General features: G+C 36.1%; 1 protein-coding gene across 1 annotated transcript in view; it reads left to right on the top strand.

Moving 5' to 3' along the window:
* PREX2 (phosphatidylinositol-3,4,5-trisphosphate dependent Rac exchange factor 2) overlaps nt 1–26,016 on the top strand; it is a 293,374-nt gene that overhangs the window by 178,539 nt on the left and 88,819 nt on the right. Inside the window, exons 32-34 of the mRNA XM_017544858.2 lie at nt 6,502–6,719; nt 10,588–10,690; nt 18,572–18,715. Of these exons, the coding sequence (XP_017400347.1) occupies nt 6,502–6,719; nt 10,588–10,690; nt 18,572–18,715 (465 nt within the window). The remainder of the gene's footprint in view (nt 1–6,501; nt 6,720–10,587; nt 10,691–18,571; nt 18,716–26,016) is intronic.

Here is a 26,016-nt window from a genome sequence, read left to right as displayed (position 1 = left end):
AGACTTAAAAAAGTACTCACATCATTTTAACAAAAATGCAAATATATATATACACACACACACATACATATATATATATATATATGTATGTATATACACACACACACATATTCTCTTATAAGTGAAACCACGAAAACATATACAAATATATATTTTTAAAATGTTATTAAAAAGGAGAAAGGGAGCAGGTTTTGTTAAAGTTAATTGTGTCTAAATTTTGTTTATGAACAAGAATGTATGTAAACATTTTACAGATCTTACATGAAAACACTTTTATCATACACTTAGTGGAAGCTCAAAACATATTGGTAATGGAAAATGACACTAAAGGACAATTAAATATGTGATGAGATTCTAAATTGCAGATGATGGACTATAAATGTCACAAAGGCAGGAACTATGTCTATTTTGATCATCAGCTAATGCCTAAAATAGTGGCTGGCATATAGATATTCAACCAGTATTTGTGGCAAAAATGAATGAAAAATGATATAAATGAAGAAAGAAAATGTATGAAATATTTCAACGAGGTTTTCATTCAAAATGCATTTAGAAGGAAATGGATCATAAAGATTGGGAAAACTCAACTACTTGCCATTTAATTACAGTGAACAGTTTGACGTTAGCCTGCTGGGCATCTCTTTATGTAGATTTGGAGATATATAGATATGTTGAATGGTTTAGTTTTATTATTTTAATCTGTTTCCCATAAAGTATGTGTGTGTGCGCCTGTATACACAAAAATACTATTACACTAACTAGATTTTGATAGGGATTTGTTCCTAAAAATATAACCTGAGTAATTACTTGTGACATCAGTTAGCTTTTGTTGTGTTAAAAAAAAATTCCCCAAACTTTGTGGCATGAAACAACGACCATTTATTATTGTTTACATGTCTAGTGTCATCTGGGCAGTTCTGCTGGTCTGTGCCAGCTTTTATCGATCTTGGCTGGGTTTGCCTCTGTGTCTGCAGTCAGGTGGTGAATTGGCTAGGCACAGGTGATCTAGGGTGGCCTTTCTCACATGTGTAACACTTGAGTGGCTGTTACCTGAGGTAATGGGGCTGCCTGGGTTGCATGTCTCTTGTCATATATAAGTCTAGCCTGCTCTTGTTCACATGGTGGATTTGCAGAGTTCCAGGAAGACAGTGGGAACGTGCAAGAGCTCCCCACTTTCTGCTGCCCCAGGCATGTAACTGGCAAGGTCAGATTTAAGAGGTAGAGACATAGACTCTACTTTTGATGGAAGGGGTCTCATAGTTACATAGCAAGAGTATAGATACAGGGAGGGAAATAATTTGTGACCCCTTTTACAAAGTAGCACACTTGGAAATTTTAAATTATAACTGAATCCATGAACCAAGTTAAACAACAGGGCTTTTTTATTTATCCATTTGTTTTTTGCCCTAATGAAAAAAAGGTTTTGCCTTGCTTTTTGACTGAGTAATAATAATGACAAACATATCTTACCATTTCTGAACTTTACTAATAACACAATTCATGGTCCCATTTTCTTGGATTTCATTGGGTCCCCGCAACCCACCATGTGAGAATATTATTGTTTCCATACTTTTAAATGAGAAGAAATTGATATTCAGGATTAATAATAGATTAATAATAACCAGCACATAGTATACAGTCAGTGCTTACTTTGGAGCATCTGGAAGGATAGGCACATTGATGCCTTATGAATAAATAGTAGGTGGCAGTTTTGAAATTCAGGCTCTGGTTTGACAATTCCAGAAGTGATTCCGGGATGCTTTGTTTTATTCATTAATATTCAAATGGATGCTCTGGTAGATTTTTATTTTGATTCCAATTTTATTTTTCTATTTCTCTTATGATTCTGTAGTTTCCTGCTTTATTTGTCCAGCCTCTCTCACTTCTTCTATATAGGATGACACCAAAACAGTAGCCACAATACTTCATATTTTTGGCTGTGAAATTATGTTCATTTGAAAAGGGTAGACTGTGTCTTTTAAACATTATTCTTACTCATCCTTTATTCCCACCTTTCTCTTTCTCTAATCTCCTTTTTTCGTTGTTTATTTGGCTTTATTTTCCCCACAGTCTCTGTGTTAGCATGATTTCTGAGATTGTTTGTGTGTGTCTGGAAACCATCTCATTCTTTTTATACCAAGTAGCTAATTATGGATCTGAAACTTTTAAACAGCCAAGCTGAAATAGTATAATTTAAAACATGTGTTAGATGATGAGTTTAAATAGGTGTTTAAATTCTGAGATGAAACTGAAGCCTTTGATAGCTAGAAAAATCATTTCTTTTGAGTGTATTCTCACTGTGAGAAAAATATTATTCTATGATAAAAATAAATAATAAAAATCTTACTCTACAATAATAATAAGCCAAAAGATAATAAACCCTCAGAATCCCTGTTTTTCTTCTTTTGCTAGTAGCTGAACGCAGTTGTGATTTTTGCTGTAGTTCTTTCTTATTCATAGAAATAGGGAGTGAAGACAGTATCCTAGCATTTTGGGAAGCTGAAGATGGAGAATTACTTGAGGTTAGGAGTTTGAGGCCAGTCTGGACATTATAGTAAGACCCAGTCTCTACAAAATTTTTTAAAAAAAATTAGCAAGGAATGATGGTGATATACACCTGTAGTGGCAACTATGTTGGAGGCCAAGACAGGAGGATTTCTTGTGACCGGAAGTTTGAACCTGCAGTGAGCTATGATCGTGCCACTGCACTCCAGCCTGGGTGACAGAGCAAGACCCTCTCTCCTAATAAAACAAAACAAAACAAAAACACACACACAAACAAAAATACCTTTGGTAAAGGATGAATACTTGTGAATTTTGAATGGTTGCATAATTGAAAGAAAAAGAATTGGATATTTTTGCTGAGAGTTAACAAATTTTGCTGTATTTATGTAACATATTATTCCTTCTTCATTAGCAATAAAGCTGAGCACCTACTCAGTGCCAGGCACGGTTCTAGATGCCAGACAAAAAGAAGAATCACAGTGATAATGCTATTTGTTAAATGCTTTAAATACTTTTTATCTCATTTATCTTTATTGTAGTTCTAAGAAGGAGGAATGAACCCCAATTTTTATATGAGGATCTGACACCTAAAATATGGCTTAGAATGGGTAGTTGAAAGCAGATGATATGTCTCTAAAGAGTGTGAGCATAAGCCACATGCCACTTCCCTGGTCTTGATGTGCCAATGGTTTCTTGGGAACAAAGACTCATAAATGAATCCCCACTGTGCTATATAATTAGCACTACAGTAGAAGGATGCCCCAGGTCCATGGTGACCAGAAGAAGAGCCCAGTACTTCCTGGGGGAGAGGGAAATTTCACATGGAGAGATAATCTTTCAATAGTTCAATGAGTTTCAATAGTTTGATGAGTTGACTCTTAAAGATTGATTTAAAGTTTGCTAGGGAGGGGAGAAGGACAAGGGCATGCAATGCATCTGGAAGGAAGGTATAGGCCAAGTGTAGGCCATAGGGCATTTGGCATTTGAGGACTGCTGAGCAGTACTGTGTGGCTCAAAGAGGACAGGTCTGTCTACCCCACTCTTCTGACTGCCTCCAGATATGTTGTTTTAATGTGCTCTCACAATAACTCTGTGAATATTGTTGCTGTAGTGTGGAATGAATGGAGGGAAGTGGCATATGGAGAAGCTGTAAGCATAAGTTGGGGACAGGTCGCAAGTCCCCCTTATGCCACTGTTTTCTAATTTTGTTATTCACTGTGAGATGATGACTTGTAAAAGGTTAACTTGAAAAGCTCTTGATATAATATGTACATGTTGAATCCGTGCAAACAATTCATCTACTCTCTGTTGAAAATAGGAAGGTGGCAACAGAATACTGTCTCAGGAAGTATGAATTTTTATTCAGTGTGGCTGAGGCCCCAACTTGGATCCTCTAGTAGTTGTTACAGTTGTCGGTTCTTGTAAGGTATTCATTCAATGTTAAATATTTGAATTAATGAATGAATACAACTTCACGTTATCAACAGGTTTTGCATATTGAAAATTTGACTGTTAATTGCAATCAGTTCTGATTTGATAAAGAGGTTGAAAGAAAAATTTTAACTTGGCTTAAATGCAAATAGAGTATAGTAGCAGAACATAGAATAAACGTTTAGGTAATTTTAAGATAACAAAAGAAGTAATTTGAGAATTTTTTCACAAAAGAAACTTGGGAAATAACAATTTCTATTAGTGACAAAGTTATTAACCCTTGTGATTTCAAAAGCTTACAGTACAGATCCTTCCTTCTCTAGACTTTTGCTTTTCACTCAATATCCATAATTTCTTTCCAATTAGATTTTCATTAAATCATATTCAAGGTATAGGCAGGAGTATTTCTGCCAAAGCTACTGAAGTATTTTTAAAAATTCATCCAGATTTTCTGCTTCACTATAGAACATCTGAAAAACAAGGTAAGAATGTACAACAAAGACATAGGGCAATTTACTTTACTTACTTAGTTTCTGCCTTGAACCTCAGTATCCTGGGTGCACACTAGAGCTAACAAGCTGTCTGAATTAGCCTCTTAGGTAAAATTAAACCCAGATATTTCAAGAAACCAGAGAATGAACTCGTGTATTTTCATTTCACTTATTTATTTATTTTTAGTGCCGCTGACTCTTTATTTTAATCATTGATTTAGTAAACATTTGTCCAATGTCTACTCTGATGGAAATTGTGCACAACAAAGTAAGTGTTTCATTTGTTTCTTAATTGAGGATTGGACAAAGTTCATTTCTAGTTTAAAGATTTTATAGTTACCTATAAATGCCCTTTTGGGGCACATGATATAGATGCTTAACACATGTTGTTGGTTAAATTAGTAAGTTGAGCCACATGGAATTGCCATATTCAACCATTTTAACCTACCAAAGCAGCACATTTCTATAGTTCAGCCTAATAAATGAATATTCAAATACAAAATTAAATATTTTAAGTATTTAATTATCTTTCTAATAAAATTTTCAAGATTAGGTTTTCTGAGTAACACAGAAACTAAATTATGTGTACACATGCCTTTGATGGACATTAAAAACAGATGTTCAATGTTCTTGGTAAATCTTAAAAATTATGCCTTTTTTATCAATAAAACAAGAGCTCCCCACTGAATAAAATCAGCATTTATCTCTATGCTATACACTAATATTGACAATGCTTCTTTATTCCAGAGGGGTCTGTGAGCCCTTGAAATATTTAGTATACATTTGAGGGAAATTATTTTTCCCTTTGTTCTTTCCATTTCTAGTGGAAGTGATTTTTCAATATATGGAATGTGTAGTTTTGTTTTTCTGTAATTTGTATATATCTAACCACTCAAAGAGATGAACTCTGTATGTTAGCTTCTTTCCATTTGAAAAATCTCTAGTTCAGAAGTGGCGGTTCACAGTAGAAAGGTATCTTCAAAATATCAGGGTTCATTAGTCTGTTTTCTCACTGCTGTGAAGAAATACCTGATACTGTGGGTGCTTTATAAAGGAAAGAAGTTTAATTGACTCACAGTTCTGCATAGCCAGGAAGGCCTCAGGAAAGTTGGGAGGGGTGAAGGCAAAAGGGGAAAGAGGCATGTCTTACATGGTGGGAGGCAAGAGAGAGCAGAGAGAGAGTGTGTCAGAGTACAGGAAAAACTGCCATTTATAAAACCATCAGATCTTTTGAAAATTCACTCACTATCACAAGAACAGCATGAGGGAAACCGCCCCCATAATCCAGCCACTTCCCATCAGGTCTCATCCTCAACACCTGGGGATTACAAGTCAAGATGAGATTTGGGTGGGGATACCAAGCCTAACCATATCAATGGGCTAACTAAAACTCCAGTCAATTGCAGGATATGAATCCTGGTAAACATATAAAAATCAATTCATACTAAAACTATAAATACATTACTTATGTGAAAGAATTATAGAAATTTGTATTATTATATTTGAACATATTTATAGTTCATGGGTTTAATAACTTTATTCAGAAGAGACAGATTTGCTTATTATTACAAAAAATTGAACATCATATATTCTTTTCCCCATGTGTATTTCACATTAATATTTGAGTAGGATTAGTTGTTAATTTTTAAATTGCATTAATAATATTGTATTTCATTTGCCAACAAAAACTGTCAAATTGGACTTTGAGTTTTGTTAGGAAAATGTTGTTGCAACAAATGGAAATTGTGTCCCATTGGGTATAGAAAATATAAATAAATGAAGCCTTATTTTTCCTCTTCAGGTTTTAGCAAACAATTTAATGATTGTAGAATAGAGTCACAATATTGATTAAGAAAAATTATTTTAATATTTCTAACTTTTTTGGTGTTTAGTGTTTTCTGTAAAGCCTATTTGCTAAAATGTGTGTGCTCATTTATAGAGCTCAAATTCACATTTTTCACATGCGCAAGTTTAATGAAAAGATGAAATACTGTTGAATGTAGATGCTTAATATTTTGGTTTTCGCCATCTGCAACAGTTTTCAAAGCATTCTCTTTGTTCTCTCTGATCACAGATAGTGACACACAGCTCCGCAGAGACATGGTTTTCTGCCAGACTCTTGTGGCCACTGTCTGTGCCTTCTCTGAGCAGCTCATGGCAGCCTTGAACCAGATGTTTGACAACAGCAAGGAAAATGAGATGGAAACTTGGGAAGCCAGCAGAAGGTGGCTGGACCAGATAGCGAATGCAGGTGTTCTTTTTCACTTTCAGTCACTTCTGTCACCAAACTTGGTAAGGAAATCACATGATCCCCCTGTCAGTGTCAACTGTAGCTTACACTTCAACATGGTTTGAAATAAGAAGTATTTATTCCTTTCCCCCTCATTATCTCTATGAATGTGCATGCATTCAGCTACTTTAAAAATATACATTTTTCTGTGGTCCTTCAAATTTTAATAAGTATGTAGAATGTATTTCTTCTTTCCTGATTTGTATCTGTTCTCTGTGGCTGCTAAAAGCTGAGAAAGCCTCCATCTGTTACCAATTCTTGTATCCCTATACACTGACTGGAAAAAGTCATCAGAAGAAAAAGGGTCTTTCTGCTGCTGTTCCTTATCCCCAGTCCAAGGAAGCAGGCTGCTGTGAAACCAAAGCTCCTATTGAGGATGATGTCCGGGAGCAGCCTTGAGAGCCAAGCTCAGAGAACTCAAATACCATACTGCCTGACAATCTGTTTACAATTTGCATATGTTAAATAATTTTAGTTCTTTTTTTGTGTGCATGTTTGTCCTGTTAAATTGAAGAGCACTGCCTTAATTACTGTAGAATATTCTATGCTTATGCATCGAGTTTCCGCAGTGAATATGAAGAAAGCATCTTAAAATATTTGAAAAATAAAACTGTGGTGAATTTAAGAGTTTTTTTCACGTATATCTCCTGTGGTTTGGATAGTTGTCATGATGTTTAAAAGCAAATGTGTTCACTTTAATATATCAACTTTAGGTGCTCACTGAATAGCATTGTGTTTTTAAACATGAGAGCCTATTTCATCTGTTAAAGTACATATAGAAAATGTAGCTACCAAGAAACAGGTTCGAGTTTAAAAGCAAATGAGAGAGAGAGAGAGAGAGAGAGTGTGTGTGTGTGTGTGTGTGTGTGTGTGTCTGTGTGTGAATTATATATGGTAGCCTACTTTTAACGCCTGGTAGGTATCAATTATCTGTTGAATGAATGAGTAAATGAATAAGGCTTTATTTCTATTGTATGTTCCTTATTTTAAAACTACCATTGTCTAATCAAGTGCTGTTACTTTTACTTTAAACTTAATTTTATTTGAAATATCAAAGAATATGAGAAAATATTTACAAATCATATTCTTGATAAGTGACATATGTAGAACATATAAAAACCCTTAAACCCAACAGTAAAATGACAAATAACCAATTAAAAAGGAGACAAAGGATTTGAATAGATATTTCTCCAAAGATATAAAGATGTCCAAAAAGCACCTGAAAAGATGATCAACATTATTAGCCATTAGAGAAATGCAACATAAAATCACAATGAAATACCACAATACATGTGATATGGATGGCTATAATACAAAAGACAGATAATAACAAGTGTTGGGGAGGATGTGGAGAAATTTTGTAACCCTCCTAAGCTGCTCATGGGAAGCAGCACAGCCATTCTGGAAAATGGCTCCTCAAAATATGCAACATAGAGTTTCCAAATTACCTAGAAATCTAGATAATATCTAAAATCCTATTTTACCTATTTCTAGGTAATATCTAAATAAATGAAAACTTACATTCACATTTCTAGCAAGATTATTCAAGTAGCTAAAAAGTAGAAACAACTCATGTGCCCATCAACTGATGACTGGATCAATAAAAGGTCATGTGTCCATATAATGGAATATTGTTCAGCAGTAAAAAGGAAAGAAGTACTGATACATGCTACAACATGGATGAACCTTGAAAGCATTATGTTAAGTGAAATAAGCCAGTCACAAAAGACCTCATATAGTTTGCGTCCATTATGGTGAAATGTACTAAGTACATCTTAGAGGCAGAAAGTAGACTAGCAGTTGCCTACAGCTGAAGGTTGGGGGCAGGAAAATGAGGAGTGACTACTAATGGGTATTGGGTTTCTTTGGGGAATGATAAAAATATTCTTAAGTTAGATGATGGTGCTAGCTGGACAGCTTTGTGAATATACTAAAACCCCCGAGCCATACATTTTAAATGGGTGAATTTTACAGTATGTGAGATATATCTCAATGAAGCTGTGTGGTTTTTTAACTGGTCTTGTGAAACCCTTAAATTTATTTAAGGAATTGATTTTAAAAAGAAAATAGGTTTTAAGGAAATAAAATTTCAATAAATAAACGAAGGAAATAAAATTTCAAGAAATCCATAGTCTTTCTGCTTCTGTCACAAAGGCAGAAAGAAAACATCCACCCAGGAGTGTGAATGGCTCTCTAGGAGCAGCACTCCTCTAGTGATTTGTGTGTCCCTGAGAGCAAGGCACAGCCAGTGGTCACTTGGGCATGGCTTTGGCAATGTTTGCTGGAACATCATGGCTTGTGCTATAGTGCTCAGAGGCCACATTGTATGGAACATTTCTTGCTTTGTGTATTTCTGTCTACTAGAAAAATGCTGATTTTTCAGTCCTATTTCCTTCTAGGGTCATGACATTTTTCTGCTGCTTCAAAAGGATTTATTTAAGAAAATGGTTTAATAAGCATTTACTCAGTACTTACTGTATACTGTGCACTATATTAAGCATCACACTATATTAAGGTACTAAAGTGACAGTTCTTCCAACCTCTTTGTGTCTCCATGCTGCCCTCCTTTGGGGTTTTAGGGCTACATCAACTGATTTTTTTTCACAGAATGGAGATTCTTTACCATCTCCTTCATATTCTACTAACGCTGCCCCCAAATTTGGCTATGAGCTTACAGCAACTTTTAAAAATGCTGTATACAACATATGAAACTAACTGTTTAAAAGAATCATTGACTTTTTTAAAAAAAAAAAAAGATGGAGTCTTGCTCTGTTGCCCAGGCTGGAGTGCAGCAGCACAACCTTGGCTCACTGCAGTCTCAACTTCCTGGGCTCAAGCAATCATTGGACCTCAGCCTCCCAAGTAACTGGGATCATAGGTACCCACCACCATACCCAGATAATTTTTTTTATTTTTTGAGGGACAGTGCCTCACTATGTTGCCCAAGCTGGTCTTGAATTCCTGGGCTCAAGTGATCCTCCTTCCTCGGCCTGCCAAACTGCTGAGATGACAGGTGTGAGCCACTGTGCCTGGCCATTGACATTCTTAAAGAAACAAATATTTCCTTTAGAAGGTAAGCTATGAATGGCAAAGTTAATTATATTTTCATGACAAAACTATTAAAGTAAATTGTAAAGAATGCATTAAACCGCTAATGGGAAGGCCAGAATCTAGTACCAGAAAGATGACATCACTGAGACACACACTGACTTTGTTAATGTCTGGACCTTACTTGCCTTACTATAAAACTATATGCTATAAGAATGAGATGAATGGTTAACACAAACCAAATCTGATGCTCAAAAGATTCTAGTCTAAGATGCCACGAAGGCACTTGAGGTGAAAATGATTCTTGCTCCAAAGTTTACTGGAAGTCAAATAATCACACATTAAAATTGATTTTAATCAGTTACTAAAAATTTGAAAATGAGTAAGTTATTTCATTATAAAATAGGATGGCTATTATGTAGTTTGGCTTTTTAATAAAACAACATTTTTGCTCTTCAGGTGTTTTATTTACAAGATTTTAGAAGTTTAGAGGCAAATAGCATGCTTTTTGTGTTTTGTAAATAATAAATGAAATTAATATGGTTAGAATCTAGCTGAAAAATAGACTGAAAAATGTGTGTATGACCATTTAAACAACAGAGAAAATGAAAAGTATAAAACTATAAAAGAAACATAACTTTGGAAGCCTTGTTCATTTCATTTTGGGCAGTAAATTATTAGAGAACTCTTTATAATTTTTTTGTACCTGTATGTAAATAAAACACAAGTGAAGTTATTTTTGGTGTTGATTTACATTATGTCATGTTATGTTAGATTGCTTTATATCATCTCGTATTATATATTGTTTTTCTTTCTTTGTAGACAGATGAACAAGCCATGTTAGAAGATACACTGGTTGCACTATTTGATTTGGAAAAGGTTTCCTTTTACTTTAAACCATCAGAAGAGGAACCCCTGGTTGCAAGTAAGTAATTAGGTGTTTACAAAATTTATTTGGCATCAAATAATTATATATAACTTTGATATTAATATATTTGATAAGTATTTTATGAATTGAATGATTGAAATGTATCCTTTTAACTTAGCAATTTTCTATCATTAAATCTGACAAAGGCAGTATTTTAAAAGTTATACATTCAGAGAAGTAGCAATACATATGGTTTAATGTCCACATCTTTTAGTTTCTGCAAGTTATTTTCTGTTATTTCCACATTCTTATAAATATACTTAAAATATATCTATCAGTCTAAGAAATCTTCTGTAGTTTGTTGTTATTTTTATATGTGTCTTGGTTTTTCAAAAGTATGAATATTAGGCTAGAAGGTATAAGCTTCTTCAGGTTTTATTTTTCACATTACTAATGTCTAATACAATAAATAAGGATTCCATAATTTTCATTTGATTCATGACCTGACTTAAGATGACAGTCATTCATTGATTCATATATAAAATACTCCTTGAATGCAAAATAATTTTATAATAATTTAGAAGGCAATTATTTGAAAGATATAAAGGGAAACAAAAGAGAGCATAGGATACCAATGAAGGGTAGGCTAAAGCTTGCAGATAATGAATGGGGTAGAGAGGAATCTTTACCTAAAAGAAGAGTAGACCCCTGAAGAGGTGGAGGTATTGGAGGATCAGTGTCCCAGGCTCATTGAACTCTGAGGCTGGGAGCAAACATGGCATGCTGTCAGGATAGCAAGTTGGCCTCCATATGTGGAGTGGAGTAAGTGAGGGGAACGGAATAAGAGATGGGAACAGCAAAGAGGCCAGACTATACAGGGCTTGCCAGCTGTTGAAAGAGCTTTGCTTCCTAACCATGCCATTGAGCAGATGAATTATGGGATGTGGCTTCCATATTAAAAGGCTCTCTGACTGCTGTGTTAAATATACTATTCTGGGACCAAGGGCAGAAGCCCAGTGATCAGTTAGAAAGCTACTGAATGCTGGGCGCGGTGGCTCAAGCCTGTAATCCCAGCACTTTGGGAGGCCGAGGCGGGTGGATCACGAGGTCAAGAGATCGAGACCATCCTGGTCAACATGGTGAAACCCCGTCTCTACTAAAAATACAAAAAATTAGCTGGGCATGGTGGTGCGTGCCTGTAATCCCAGCTACTCAGGAGGCTGAGGCAGGAGAATTGCCTGAACCCAGGAGGCGGAGGTTGCGGTGAGCCGAGATCGCACCATTGCACTCCAGCCTGGGTAACATGAGTGAAACTCTGTCTCAAAAAAAAAAAAAAAAAAAATACTGAATGACCCAGGTGGGAGAGGATGGTGACTTGGCTTGGAGGATAGCTATGGAGATGTTTAAAAAGAAAGAAACAATGCTTTTTAATTTATGAAAGTAGATAGAACAATATATGATTAATGTTTCATTTCCTCTGATGAATGAAGAAGAGAACAAGGAGTACAAAGTTAGAAATTTAGGTTGTATTTATTTGAGGATTTTTCTGGTAGAGGGTATTATTTGATAAGGATAATATCATTTGAACAAATTGTGTGGTTTTCTGTGTATATGTATAGAATAGGATATATTTTCATTTACTTGAATAATGTTTGCATAGTTTTGCTGAAGGCAGAGAGAATTCTGTTTTCATGATATAACCCAATATGTTGTTTAAAACTTTGTCTGAAGAACTGTAAGTTCACAGGAGTACTGTTTTCTGTGGTTCTCCTATGACATTATTGGCAAATGGTCTGTTGAACAAGTAGGAGAAGAACCAATATCATCAACTTGATAAAATACTTCCTTATTGCTTATCCACTGTGAAAGATTTAACTTTGGAACACATACTAAATATAAAAAATAATTGAGACCATGTAAGTAATCAGTCTGTAAATGTAGATGTCACTATACCAGACACACACATTTGGAATATATTTAGCAGTACATTTTAATATATCTCTTCAAAGTGTAACCTCAAGTTCTGAAAATAGTTATCTAGTGAGAGTCTAGTCCCAATGCTGCACTACTGGACACTAGAACAGTGATGATAGTAATATAATTCTTATTTTAAATTGATGCAGGAAATAAGAAAAGTATTCTGTATTCAAGGGTCATCACATCTTATTTAAGTGATGTAAGAAAAATGAAGCTTTATTGTGTATTGCATGTAATCTGATCTTTCTGTCACCTAGATGCAGAGAAGTCAGATTCACTAATTAATTCCATATCACTGGGATGGAGACTAGCTGGCTGCATGCCTTTGAGGGAGGACTAAGTACAGAGAGGGGGGAAGCATGCAGGTATAAAGACATCACTGGCTTTGAAGTCAAGAAATCCAAGTTGAAATCTTGGCTTCATTCTTATTGTTAAACATGAAAACTACAGCTTTCCCTAAATCACAGGGTTGAGGGGCTTAAATAAGATAATGAATCTGAAAGATTATAGCATTACATATGGCTATGCTAGTATTCAGTAAGTATTTGAATCCATCCGTCTTATTTTATTACTTTGCATTCTTTTCAAAAGCTATATTTATAGCATCACCTATAATCTTTTGTATGAAAAGAATAATGAGATTCTGAAGAATTATGGCATGCCAAGCAAGTAGAACTGAAATGTCTTGATTAAAGACAGTTAACTTTCATTGAAGAAATAATTATTAAATATATATAACATGTTAGGTACTGAACTAAGTTCTAGGGATATTGTAGTGTGCAAATGAAACAAGACTTTTTTTTTTTTTGGTGTGGAGCTTAGACACTGATGAGAGATACAAAGAAATAAATGGGCAATTTGACCACTTCAGTAATAAAGGAAATACAAGGTGCTTCCCATGTCTTATTACACAATTAGTGAAGGTATAATAAACTAGCTAAATAGTAAGTTTGTCTATAATTAAATTTATTTTTTGGAAAATATGCATCAGTTGAGGAGAACAATGTAATGACAGCAGGTCTTCTCCTTTTCAATGGTGATATGGGTCATTTTATAGTAGTTAATTATTAGAAGAATGAATATGTTTGAGTCCCATTAGATATCCTTATATAGGCCAGGCATTGTGCCTGGAGCTGTGGATGCCATCACGGATGAGATAGGCAGGTTCCTGTCTTCATGGAGCTGACAGCCTAGTTGGAAATAAGAAATCAGGAATCAATAATAAATGAAGAATGAATAATCAATAATCAATAAGAAATCAACGTAAAGATAAGACTGTGGTAAGTTCTATGAAGGAAATAAGCAGATACATAAGGGAAAAAAAAGTGAGGTGGTCTTTCAAGGGGTGACTGGAGGAGGAATCTCTGCAGAAGTAGCTTTTAAGCTAAGATCTGAAGGACAAGAAAGACCCAACCCTGCAGAGAGCCAAGGAAGAGCAACCCAGGCAGAGGGAACTAACAGCTTCCTAGTCAAAGGCTTATTTTCAGACTCCCCGGCCCATTCAAATAGAGGCTACGTTTACAAGGATGGGATGGCACTATTGAACTCCTCTCTGGGATGAATCACTCTAGAGGATGCTACCAGAGACCTTTTCCTCTTGTAATATTGGCTTTGAAATTTTTAAATATTATATAGTCCTAATTATCAAGTTTGTTTTTATAGCTAATAAATATCCACGAATAAAAGGCCACAATTTCAACTCCACATTAGTGTTCTGCATTTTTTTAAAAGACTTTATATTTTTAGAGCAGTTTTAGGTTCACAGCAAAATTGAGAGGAAGGTACAGAGAGTTTTCATATCCCTGTCTCTACACAAGCACGGCATCCCTAACTATCAATAGCCCTTACCATAGAGGTACTTTCTTAAAATTGATTATGATATTAGCACATCATAATCACTCAAAGTTCACAGTTTAGGATTACTCTTGGAGCTGTACATTCTGTGGATCTGGACAAATGTATAATGACATATATCCACCATTATAGTATCATACAGAGTATGTTTACTGCCCTAAAATCCCACGTGGTTTGCCTATTCATTCCTCCTCCCTCCCACTCTGTACCCAACCCCTGGCATCCGCTGATTCACTTTATCCATAATTTTGCCTTTTTCAGAACATCACATACTTGGAATCACACAGTAGGCAGCCTTTTCAGATTGTCTTCTCTCACTTACTAACATGCATCTAAGCTTCCTCCATGTCTTTTGATGGCTCAATAGCTCATTTCTGTTTAGCACAGAAGAATATTCCATTGTCTGGATGTATCACAGTTTATTCATTTACTTACTGAAAGACATCTTGGTTGCTTTTAAGTTTTGGCAATTATGAGGAGTGGTTATAAATATACATATGCAGGTTTTTATGTGGATATGAGTTTTCAGCTACTTTGGGTAGATACCAGGGACCATTATTCCTGGATTGTATGTTAAGAGTTTTTTAGTTTGTCAAGAAAGTGCCAAACTGTTCTCCAGAGTGGCTATGTACATGGAGACTAGTGAGAAATACAAAATCATAAATGAGCAATTTGACCACTTTAGTGTTAAGAAAAGTACAAGCTACTCCCCATATCATATTATTTAATTAGTGAGAGAGGAACAAGCTAACTAAAGGATTAAATTTTATATAATGAAATTTATTTTGTAGAAAATCTGCATTTTTCCTTCAGTGATGAATGAGTATTCCTATCTCTCCATGTCCTTACCAGCATTTGGTGTTGTCAGTGTTCTGGATTTTGGTCCTTCTATGGGTGTATGGTGGTAGCTCAGTACTGTTTTAATTTGCATTTTCCTGATAACAAATGATATAGAGCATCATTTCATATGATTATTTGCCATCTCTATATCTTTTGAGTGAGTTATCTGTTGAGGTCTTTAGCCCGTTTTTAAAATTGGTGATATAGTTTGGATGTGTGCCCTTAACCAAATCTTATACTTAATTATAATCCCCAACGTTGGAGGTGGGGCCTGCGATTGGACCACAGGGATGGATTTCTCATGAATGATGTAGTGCCTTCCCCTGGGTACTGTCTTCAGGATACTGAGTTCTCATGAGATCTGGTTGTTTAAAAATGTGTAGCACCTCCCTGCTTGCTCTCTTGCTCTTGCCATATGATGGCCTGATACCCCCAGTCTTCTGCCATGATTACAAGTTTCCTGAGGTCTCCTCAGAGGCTGAGCAGATGACAGCATCCTGCTTTCTGTACAGCCTGCAGAACTGTGAACCAATTAAATCTCTTTTCTTTATAAATTACTCACTCTTAGACATTTGTATAGCAATGAGAGAGAGAATGGCCAAATACAATTGGGTTGTTTGTTTTCTTATTGTTGAGTTTGAAGAGTTATCTGTGTACTTTGGAAAACAGTCTTTTGTCAGATGGTGTCTTTTGCAAAGATTTTTCTCCCAGTTGTTGCTTGTTTTCTCATTCTCTTGACACTGTCTTTTGCAGAACAGAAGTTTTAAATTTGATGGGATCTATTATTTCTTTCATGGATTGTGCTTTGGTGTTCTTTCTAAAAGTCGTCAGTATATCCAAGGTCATCTAAGTTTTATCTTATGTAACCTGGCAGGAATTATATAGTTTTTCATTTTGTATTTAAGTTTATAATTCATTTTGAATTACTTTTTGTGGAGGATGTAAGGTGAGTGTCTTGATTTATGTTTCTGCATGTAGATGTCAGGTTCTTCCAGAAACATTTGTTGAAAAGACTATCTTTGCTCCATTGTATTGTCTTTGCTCCTTTGTCAAAGATCAGTTGACTATAAAGTTGGACTATTTCTGATCTCTGTTCTATTTCATTGATCTATTTGTCTGTTCTTTGGTCAATACCATGCTGTCTTGATTACTGTAGTTTTATAGTAAGTCTTAAGGGAGTGTAAGTCTTCCAACTTTGTCCTTCTTTTTCAATATTATGTTGGCTATTCTGGGTTTTTTGCCTCTCCATATAAACTTTAGAATTAGTTTGTCAATATGGAAGAAATAACCTGTTGGGATTTTACTTGGTGTTTCACTGACATTGTGGATCAAGCTGGGAAGAAATGACACCTTGACAATAGTGAGTCTTCCTATTCATGAACATAAAATATCTTTCCATTTACTTAGCTCTTAAAATTTTTTTTCATCAGTTTTGCAGTTTTTCTTATATAGACCTTATGCATATTTTATTAGAGTTATACCTAAGTATTTTATTTTGGGGAGGTGCTAATGTAAATGGTATTAATGGTTGTTAATTTCAAATTCCACTTGTTCACTGCTGGTATATAAAAAAGCAATTGACTTTTGTATATTAACCTGTATCCTGCAACATGCCTATAATTGCTTATTAGTTCCAGGAGCATTGTTTTTTGTTGATGTTTTTCTTTCCTAATCTTTACAGTTCCTTTTTTCTTCTCTTGTTTTATTGCAATAGCCAGGACTTCCAGTATGATGTTAAAAGGAGTGGTAATGGGCTGGGTGTGGTGGCTCATGCCTGTAATCTCAGCACTTTGGGAGGCCAGGGCTGGAGGATCACTCGAGCCCAGGAGTTTTAATACTCTTAGCTTGAACTTCACTTTAATGTACTTTGTAATTTTCATTCAGTTTTAGTTCCTTAATTCCGAATATAACATCTTCATTTGTTTTATGTTAGTTCTATAATATGAAAATCAAACTGTTGTATCATTATCATTATTTTCTTTCAATAACATTATCCATTTGTTAACATACAGGTTGCCTATATTGATGCCAAAGGTGAAGGGTATGGAATTTAACACAAATTAAAATGTATGTGAGAGACAGTGTGTGGAAAGGGGTACTAGAGAGTACAAATATTTAGTAGGTATAAATCTGTATTTTCTTTAGTGTCCATGGTTCTTTTTTTTTTTTATTTTAGAAACCAGAAAAAAGGATTTTCCCAATTTTTAAAATGCTATTAATTTTCAACCCTTTGGCTGAGAAACCTGTTCATTCCCTTTCCTAAATTAAATGCTTCGTGTCTTCATTAAAAAAAGAAGTAACAAAACAAAATAAGTATTTTATCTAGCATAAAGGAGATAAATAAATATTAATGAAATGTCTCCCATTTGATATGCAGAATTAAATAGATAAATTTAACAAGGAGCCTGGAATCTGTGATCATAAATGCCATTTAATCTTGAACTCTACTTTTATATACAGTTTTATTTCAAGAAGCAGGTTAGAAGTTATAAATACTGAGTGAGGAACATGTATTAAATGCCTTCTACATTTGTTTGTCCTTAGTTTTTAACTGATTAGTGTGACTATTCAGCCTTTTAGGATGATTTTACATTCTTTTCTAATGAGACCGAAATATTTGTCATGGATAAATATCATAAAATGGAGAGGATTTATGATAGTGTTGTGAAATACTCCTACTGCATTTTAGTTTTCAGGTTGATTGGGGTTTTTAAAGTAATTAAATTTCGGATCTTTCGAAATAGCTCCAAGATTTGGGGCAATTTTTAATGACTGTGGGGCATCAGCAATGGATAATACATTTCCCATCTGGTGCTCAGGGAATAGAGCTTACAGAACCCATGCTAATTTTGATAGTGGTTGCTCTGTTACTCAATTTCTTGCACACTACTTAAGAAGTATACCCCAAGGACTCATTCTAACTAAAATGTGAATGAAGCAGCTTCCCTGGGAGATTTTGAATCCAAACCATGTGTAGCTAAACACCTCATTTAGTTAAGTGAGACATCTGGTGTGTCCAAGTGTAACAAAGTTTCACATTGTGGAATTTTTATAATACAGTAACAAATGCATTGCTTTAGCTAATGAGAAACTGATTTAATACTCTTCACTGAATAGCACTGTATGTTGAATCCCAACTTGATAAACATGATCACGTTTAATATGTTGGTGTCTAGTAATTCTCAGGATTCTTTTTGAAGGTTAACAAAAGTACCATCTATCATATCCTTATGTTAGGAAGTAACATACTATTAAATGTCATTTTAGATGTTCCTCTTACATATCAAGCAGAAGGAAGTCGGCAAGCTCTGAAAGTTTACTTCTACATTGATAGTTATCATTTTGAACAACTTCCTGAACGGTTGAAAAATGGAGGAGGATTTAAAATTCATCCTGTTCTTTTTGCACAAGGTAAACTGTTTTTCTTTTCATGCCTGCTATACTTAAATTATTTTATCTTTATTAATGTTTTTTAAATGTGATTTTAACCATCAGGACTTTTAAATTAATTCAAAAACGTTCTTATAGTATTTAGCTAATATATTTGCTTCTGGGAATGTTTATTAAGGAAATAATCATGTGTGATTTAAATATTTATCACATACAGTTGCAACATTATTTATAATGGAGAAATAAGACATGAATGTAGTAAATAAAGATAAAAAATTGAGTTAAATAAACTGCTTCAGTAAGTTAAATTATAGTAAGGCTGTTACAGCTGTATGATTAAAATATTTTGTGAGATAGAAAAAGTTTATATATGCATGCAAATTGTTAAACAGAATTTATTCTTTAGTCTCAATTATGTCATACATGTATGTATACATGTACATATATATATGTTAAAAGTTTTCAGTGTCATTTGGGTAGTTAAATTGATGCTTTTAAAATTCTTTATGTCAATTTTTCTTTTTGGTCAGGAAGTATATATTCCTTTGTAATTTTGTTTTTCCAAAGAGTGACTATTAACATCTGCAGTAGAATAAATTAAGATTAGCATGAATAAAAAAATTCTTGTAGTGAACTCTGTTTCTGAGGGAAGGTCTTAAATCTTTTTTATTTTGAGGTCATAAAAATGTTACCCAAAAAAGATCAGAAATCTTGATTATTGTGGAGTGTCCTCTAGTCTATTATTTCTCTCCACATCCTAAAAATTGCTTGTTGAGGTCACAAGATTATGTCAGTTTCTTTGGATGATACCATAGGGAATTTAATTTTTTACTTCTTTTGAGTCTTCAAGAACTGCATTGGTTTTGCTGTAGAATTTTAATGCTCTAATGAAAAATGAGAAGAGTGGAGGAATAAAATCTATCTATCTATATAAGTAAAGAATGGACAGGCATATAAAATCTAAATTCACTACTGAATGAAAATTTTGCATTATACCATGATATGGTTCAGCTATGTCTCCACCCAAATCTCTTCTCGAATTCCCATGTGTTGTGGGAGGGACTTGGTGGGAGGTAATTGATTTGATTACCAGCATGGTGGGTCTTCCCTGTGCTGTTCTCATGATAGTGAATAAGTCTCACGAGATCTGATGGTTTTAAAAATAGAAGTTTCCCTGTACAAGCTCTCTTCTCTTGTCTGCCACCATGTGAGATGTGTCTTTCACCTTCCACCCTGATTGTGAGGTCTCCTGAGCCATGTAGAACTGTAAGTCCATTAGACCTCTTTCTTGTAAATTGCCCAGTCTTGGGTATGTCTTTATCAACAGCATGAAAACAGACTAATACATACCACATGCATATTATTTTAAAACCCTGAATTTGATTACTATAGTTTAAAAACAGTGACCACCTAAAACATACTTGGCAGGAATACATTTTGATAGATGAAAGTTGCAGTGAAGTGATGATGTTAGAAGTTATTAGAAGGTATTTTCATTTCTCTTTGGAGGACTGTGATTTATAGACAGGGTTAGTATAGGTAATCCAAGATTCTATAAAGGAAGAACGAAAAAAAGAAACAATGAGCAAAAATGGACTTTGGAGAATAATTTAATCTAAAATATGTTGGGCCAGGTGTGGTGGCTCACACGTTGTAATTGTAGCACTTTGGGAGGCTGAGGTAGACAGATCACCTGAGGTCAGGAGTTTGAGACCAGCCCAGACAATATGGTGAAACCACATCTCTACTAAAAATACAAATATTAGCCAGGTATATTGGTGTGTGCCTGAATTCCAGCTACTCGGGAGGCTGAGGCACAAGAATTGCTTGAACCTAGGAGACAGAGGTTGTGGTGAGCTGAGATAGTGCCACTGCACTCCAGCTTGGGCAACAGACTGAAACTCTGTCTCGAAATAAATAATAAATAAATAAATATAAATAAATAAAATGTGTTAAAAACCATTACAGGGCTAGATAGTTTGAGAAGATAGGGACAGATGTTGATCTAAAATGTTAATTTTACAGGGTTTAGCCAGGACTTACAATTGTTAAAGACCCTCCATTTCTTTTCCTTTATTTCTCTCTTCTTAAAAATGTTGTCTTTGAAATTATTACTGAGATGACAGATGACACTAAGTATCTTTTAAAAACATTATTACATCTGTGACACATCAGTCATAAATAGCTGAATAATCATATCCAACAGCACATATAGACACAGGCAAATATTATTTTGCAAACTACCTCTATTTTACAACTTTGGCAAAGGCCAATTTAAAAATAATCCTTAAATATATATTATTTCAGTGAATATACTATAGCTTTTAAAATGTAATTTAAGGAAAAGCTATAGCAAACATTAGGTTTTGGTATGCTCATTGCATTAAAATATGAAAAAATATCTGAATAGAAATACTGCTGCACTTGAGGTCAGAGATAGGTAAAGAAGATGGGAAACATTCTGTCCCATTAAAAATCTGTCAGTGATAAGGTTGTTTATTTAAAGGGGGTGCAGAAGTTCTTCTGCCTTTATAAAACTCCCATGAGGAATCATTAGCAACTTAGTATTCATCAGATTGAGAGAAGCACAGGAAATTCAGACCTAGTTTCAGCTGAGATTACCATCTGGTAATTGAAGGCAGTGGTAAATGGAAGAGATTCCAAATGGCATCTCTTCCTGGAATGAAAGTTTATTCAAAGTGTTTTACTTCTGTATATACATGACTCTTTGCTAGCAAATAAAAACAGAAAAAATGGATGAATTTGAAAATTTCCTGGGAAATTTACTGAAGTCAAACTTCCTAAAGTTATCTGTGGGACCACATACTTAGAGTAGCACAGGAAGCAAATGTGTCACCCTTTTCTCATTTTCCTTGCCTCTATGGAACACTGGGGAAAGGAGGGCACAGTAGTTGATGGGACATCCTGTGGAGACGGGACCAGCTATTAGATCAGGAATATAAGGGTTAGAAGTGAGGAGGGTTGGAGGCCAATGTGTATTGCTGAAGTCCAGAACTGCAGGAGAACAGGAACCTAGGCAGACAAGAGTGATACAAATTTTCAAGGTAAGGAACACAGAAACAGCTGAACAGGAAAGTAAGCACAAAGCATAACCAACCAAAATGCTAGAATGTGCCAATCACACTAAAGCAATCTTCTGGCTGGTATTCCTAAGTGCTTCCTATAGGACACGGAAAGCTGTTGGGATCCCTCAGCCCTTGGTGAGATAAAGCGAACAGCTATAAGTTGGCAGAAAATGAGAGTAGAAAGAGGATAAATATTCAGGGTCACTTCTCTACCCACTCCCCACTGACTACTTTTCCTGTCTCTGTCAGTGGTTCTCAGTACTTAGCTGCACATTAACCATCTTAGAAAGGTTTTAGGAAATACCCAGGCTCTGCCCCATGCCAAATCAATTGAGGCAGAATCTCTGGAAAGTGGAGCCCAAATACCAGGATATTTTAGAAACTTTCCAGGTGATTCTGGAGTCCACCAAAAATGAGAAACCACCCTAGGTCTGTGCGGATTATGAAACACTGTGCAATTATCCAGCTAATCTTTATTTAATTAGACTAATTGATATTACAAATGTTCAGCATGTCTAGATTCTGAGGAGCTGAAGCAAGGCGGCCAGGAACAATGTAAAATGTTTCTACCTTGTTAGGTTATTAGGATGCAGGCTATCCTTTGAAGGAGGTGTGATTCTGGTGGGATAGTTTTCTCCAGCAAAGACTGGAGAGTGAACAGCTGAGAGCTGTCTTCTGCAGCAATCACAGCAGCTGGGCAATGAACCCAATGTTTCTGAGAGAGGATCCAAGCCACTGGCTGTTTGAGCATCCTGTGTAGTCTATGCTTTGCACCAGCCAGACCCATGTCTTTGTGTAAGGACTGGGAGAGATTTTTCCAGGACTTCCCTGAGCCTCCTTTCTGGGGCGAGGGAATAATTTAGGAGAGAAAAATTAAAAGGATTAGCTTTAGCCCATGCAGCCCCAGTTTGTCTTATGGCTGCCACAGATTCTCATTTTTTCCTCTTCTGCTATCCATTGTAGGTTAGCCCCACCCTCTGTCTGAACCTCTGCTGGTTTTTGTTGCTAATCTGTGGCATGACCAAGACCTTCATTCCTAAGGAGCTTGATCCCCTGAATACTTTACCCTTCTTAGACCAGGATTGCTGCAGTTGTCCATTTACCATCAACTTTGTGCAAGGAAGTACTAAGAGGGACCCCAGCAGATACCGGGGTGCTAAACATATTCCTTCTGCCTCCCATTCTGTAACAGTCACCTTACCTCCTTCTTATGATTAGGGTGGAGCAGTGTTGCTGAGGCAGCGATTGCTTTTCTTGGCTGCAGGTGCCTTGGAAACCCACAGACCCAGTGTTTCAGGGAATGGAAGTTCGCATTCCCCAAGGGAGTCACTGGAACTGATGCATTTGCTTCCCAGGGCTGCCCTAGCAAGTTACCACAAGCTGGGTGGCTTAAAACAACAGAAATGTATTCTGCCACAGTTCTGAAGGTCAGAAGTTGGAAATCAAGATGTTGTCAGGCCATGCTTCCCCCTTCCTCTTTGGGCCTTTGGTGTCTGCCAGCAGTCCTTGGCATTCCTTGGTTTGTGGCAGCATAACTACAATCTTGGCCCCTATTTTCACATGGTCTTCTTCCCTCTGTGTGTCTGTCCTATGTTTCTAACTCCAAATTGCCCTCTTCTTATAGGGGTGCCAATCATTGGATTTGGGCCTGTCATAATTCTGTAGGACCTCATTTTAATTTGGTTCATCTGTAAAAACCCTATTTCAAAATTAGGTCAAGGCTGAATATGATGGCTCACACCTGTAATCCTAGCACTTTGTGAGGCCAAGATGGAAGGATCACTTGAGCCCAGAAACTTGAGGCCAGCCTGGGTAACAGAGTGAGACCTCACCTCTTTAAAAATAAGATAAAACAGTTGGTCCTGGTGGCACACGCCTGTAGTCCTAACTATTTGGGAGACTGAGGTGGAAGGATCACTTGGGTCTAAGAGGCCGAGACTGTAGTGAGTTATGATAGCACTACTGCACACCAACCCAGGCAGCAGAATGGGACCCTATCTCAAAGAAACAAAACAAAGCATAAGGTCAAATGTGCAGGCCCCAAGGCTAGAACTTTGTCATATCTTTTTGTGGGCACATACCACCCTCAACAGATGTTAAGCATGGTCATTTCTGCTTTCATCCTTGGGTCCTTCACTCGTGTATTCTACCTCTCAGGAATGTGGCATCATGTACAGGTCTTTGATTTTTAAGTACATAGTGTCCTGAAGTATATATAACATTCCTTCCTTGTAAAGTGTTGTTAAATACCTATTCCCTGGGTCTCCTGATAGTAGTTTGCCTTCAACCAAACAGGATATGTGATGCTGGTCTTTTCTCTGCCAGCACGCTCTTGGGTATTCTCATTTTTTTTACCTCCTAGGAAAAAAGAAAAGCTACTACCCAAACCAACTACCCCTAAGCCTTACCTCTTTACAAGGTATCTTTCTTTGCTCAGAGGACAATAAAAATCACATAGAAACTTGAGTCCTTTCTCTTTTAAACAAAGGGGAACATTTTGTTGCAAACATTGGTCATTTTCTAAGTGCCCTTTATTCAATTAATTTTTTCCTTCAAAACTCTTCTTAAGGCTCTTTAAAAGATAAATCATTTAGTTTTTCATTTGGGTTTTACACAGTATTTACAATTGAAACAATATAACTTTTTTACAAAAGAAGAAATAGTTTCCAGGATGGAGATTTCCAAAATGTTAGGAGACTGTATGAAGGTGTAAACCCACCACTCTTTAGACAGCACAGTTCCAATCAGCCTAGTTGTGCTAACTCCTATTGGAGGAGGATGGGAGGTTTCATGATGACTCAATGGCCAATTAAATGCTTTCGAATTCATGGATTATTGCAAGGCTTTCACACACCAACAGTCATACAAACATATTCAATGCACACAGGCAGAAATAAAAGAGGAGAAACAAACCATGGTGAGTGGCTCAGGAGACCCGCAGGCTGACTGAGGCACTAGGAAGGCCTGAATTTCCCTGGAAACATGGATCAGCAAGGGGATGGAGGTCCCTGCTATTCTCCTGGCAGAGCTTCTAGCAGCCACTGCCAATGGCGAGGAGGCCTCCGAGTTCTCCTGGCAAAGCCTCTGCAGGCATCTCAACCATGGCCAGTTTTTTGCTGATTTTATGGCCCTCCACAGGAGTGTGTCCATGGTCATTATCTCAGCTGCCTTTTGGCTTCACTTTCCTGTGGGGTCTCTGAGGTGTCAGGCCACAGCAGGTGTTGTCTTATCCCCTCAGTCCACCATACATCTGCTTATGACTTTGAAGACTCAGCAGTTTCACTGTGGGCTGAGTGGCTTGTCATACATGACTCCATTTTGAGACATTTAGAATCACAAAACATTATTATATATCACATGGCCATTCTCACATATTTTTCCTAATGGGATTAACAAATCTTGCTTCTTTCCCAATAACTGGGACAAATTCTGAGGAGTTCTGACTCATGGTGACCAGTTTTGGATAATTCTAGCAGTACATGTGCTGTGTCTTATTTAACCAAAAAAGTCTGCTATCAAAAGAAAGTGTTAGCTTACTGACACTGTTCTTAAAATTATTCTTCAGAGACCCTATGTTTTTCCCAGTTAATCTCTTTCTTGAAAAAGGCTCAAAAGGTATTTTGAGTAAGTGGAAATGTAGCTTGCTTCAGTCTAAGAATAATCTCTAAGTTTCTCTAACATGCATTAGGTTTTCCTTTTCTGCTGACTACCTAAATTTAATAGAATGTTTTTCTTCCTCTACTTCAAAAGTAATGGAAAGTAAATAAACTAAATATTCAACCAAATATGTCAATACTGCTTTTGAGAAGTATATTATTTTATGGAGGAGAACTAAGGAAACCAGACAAGGAAATGCTAAATTTAACAGGTTTGAAATTAACACTTTATTTAATTTGGTAGAATGTTCCGGGGTTTTTTTTCCACATTTATTTATTTTATTGCATTTTAGGTTTTGGGGTACATGTGAAGAGCATGCAAAATTGTTGCATAGGTACACATGTGGCAGTGTGATTTGCTGCCTTCCTCCCCATCACCTACATCTGGCATTTCTCCCCTTGCTATCACTCCCCAGCTTCCCACCCCCCACCGTCCCTCCCTTATTTCCCCCCAACTGACCCCAGTGTGTAGTGTTCTCTTCCCCGTGTCCGTGTGTTCTCATTGTTCAACACCCGCCTATGAGTGAGAACATGCGGTGTTTGATCTTCTGCTCTTCTGTCAGTTTGCTGAGAATGATGG

The sequence above is a fragment of the Cebus imitator genome, unplaced genomic scaffold (genome assembly GCF_001604975.1).
Source record: "Cebus imitator isolate Cc_AM_T3 unplaced genomic scaffold, Cebus_imitator-1.0 Scaffold9, whole genome shotgun sequence".
NCBI lineage: Eukaryota > Metazoa > Chordata > Mammalia > Primates > Cebidae > Cebus > Cebus imitator.
Note: the sequence above shows the minus strand (reverse complement) of the source record. Positions and strands in the feature narration are given on the sequence as shown.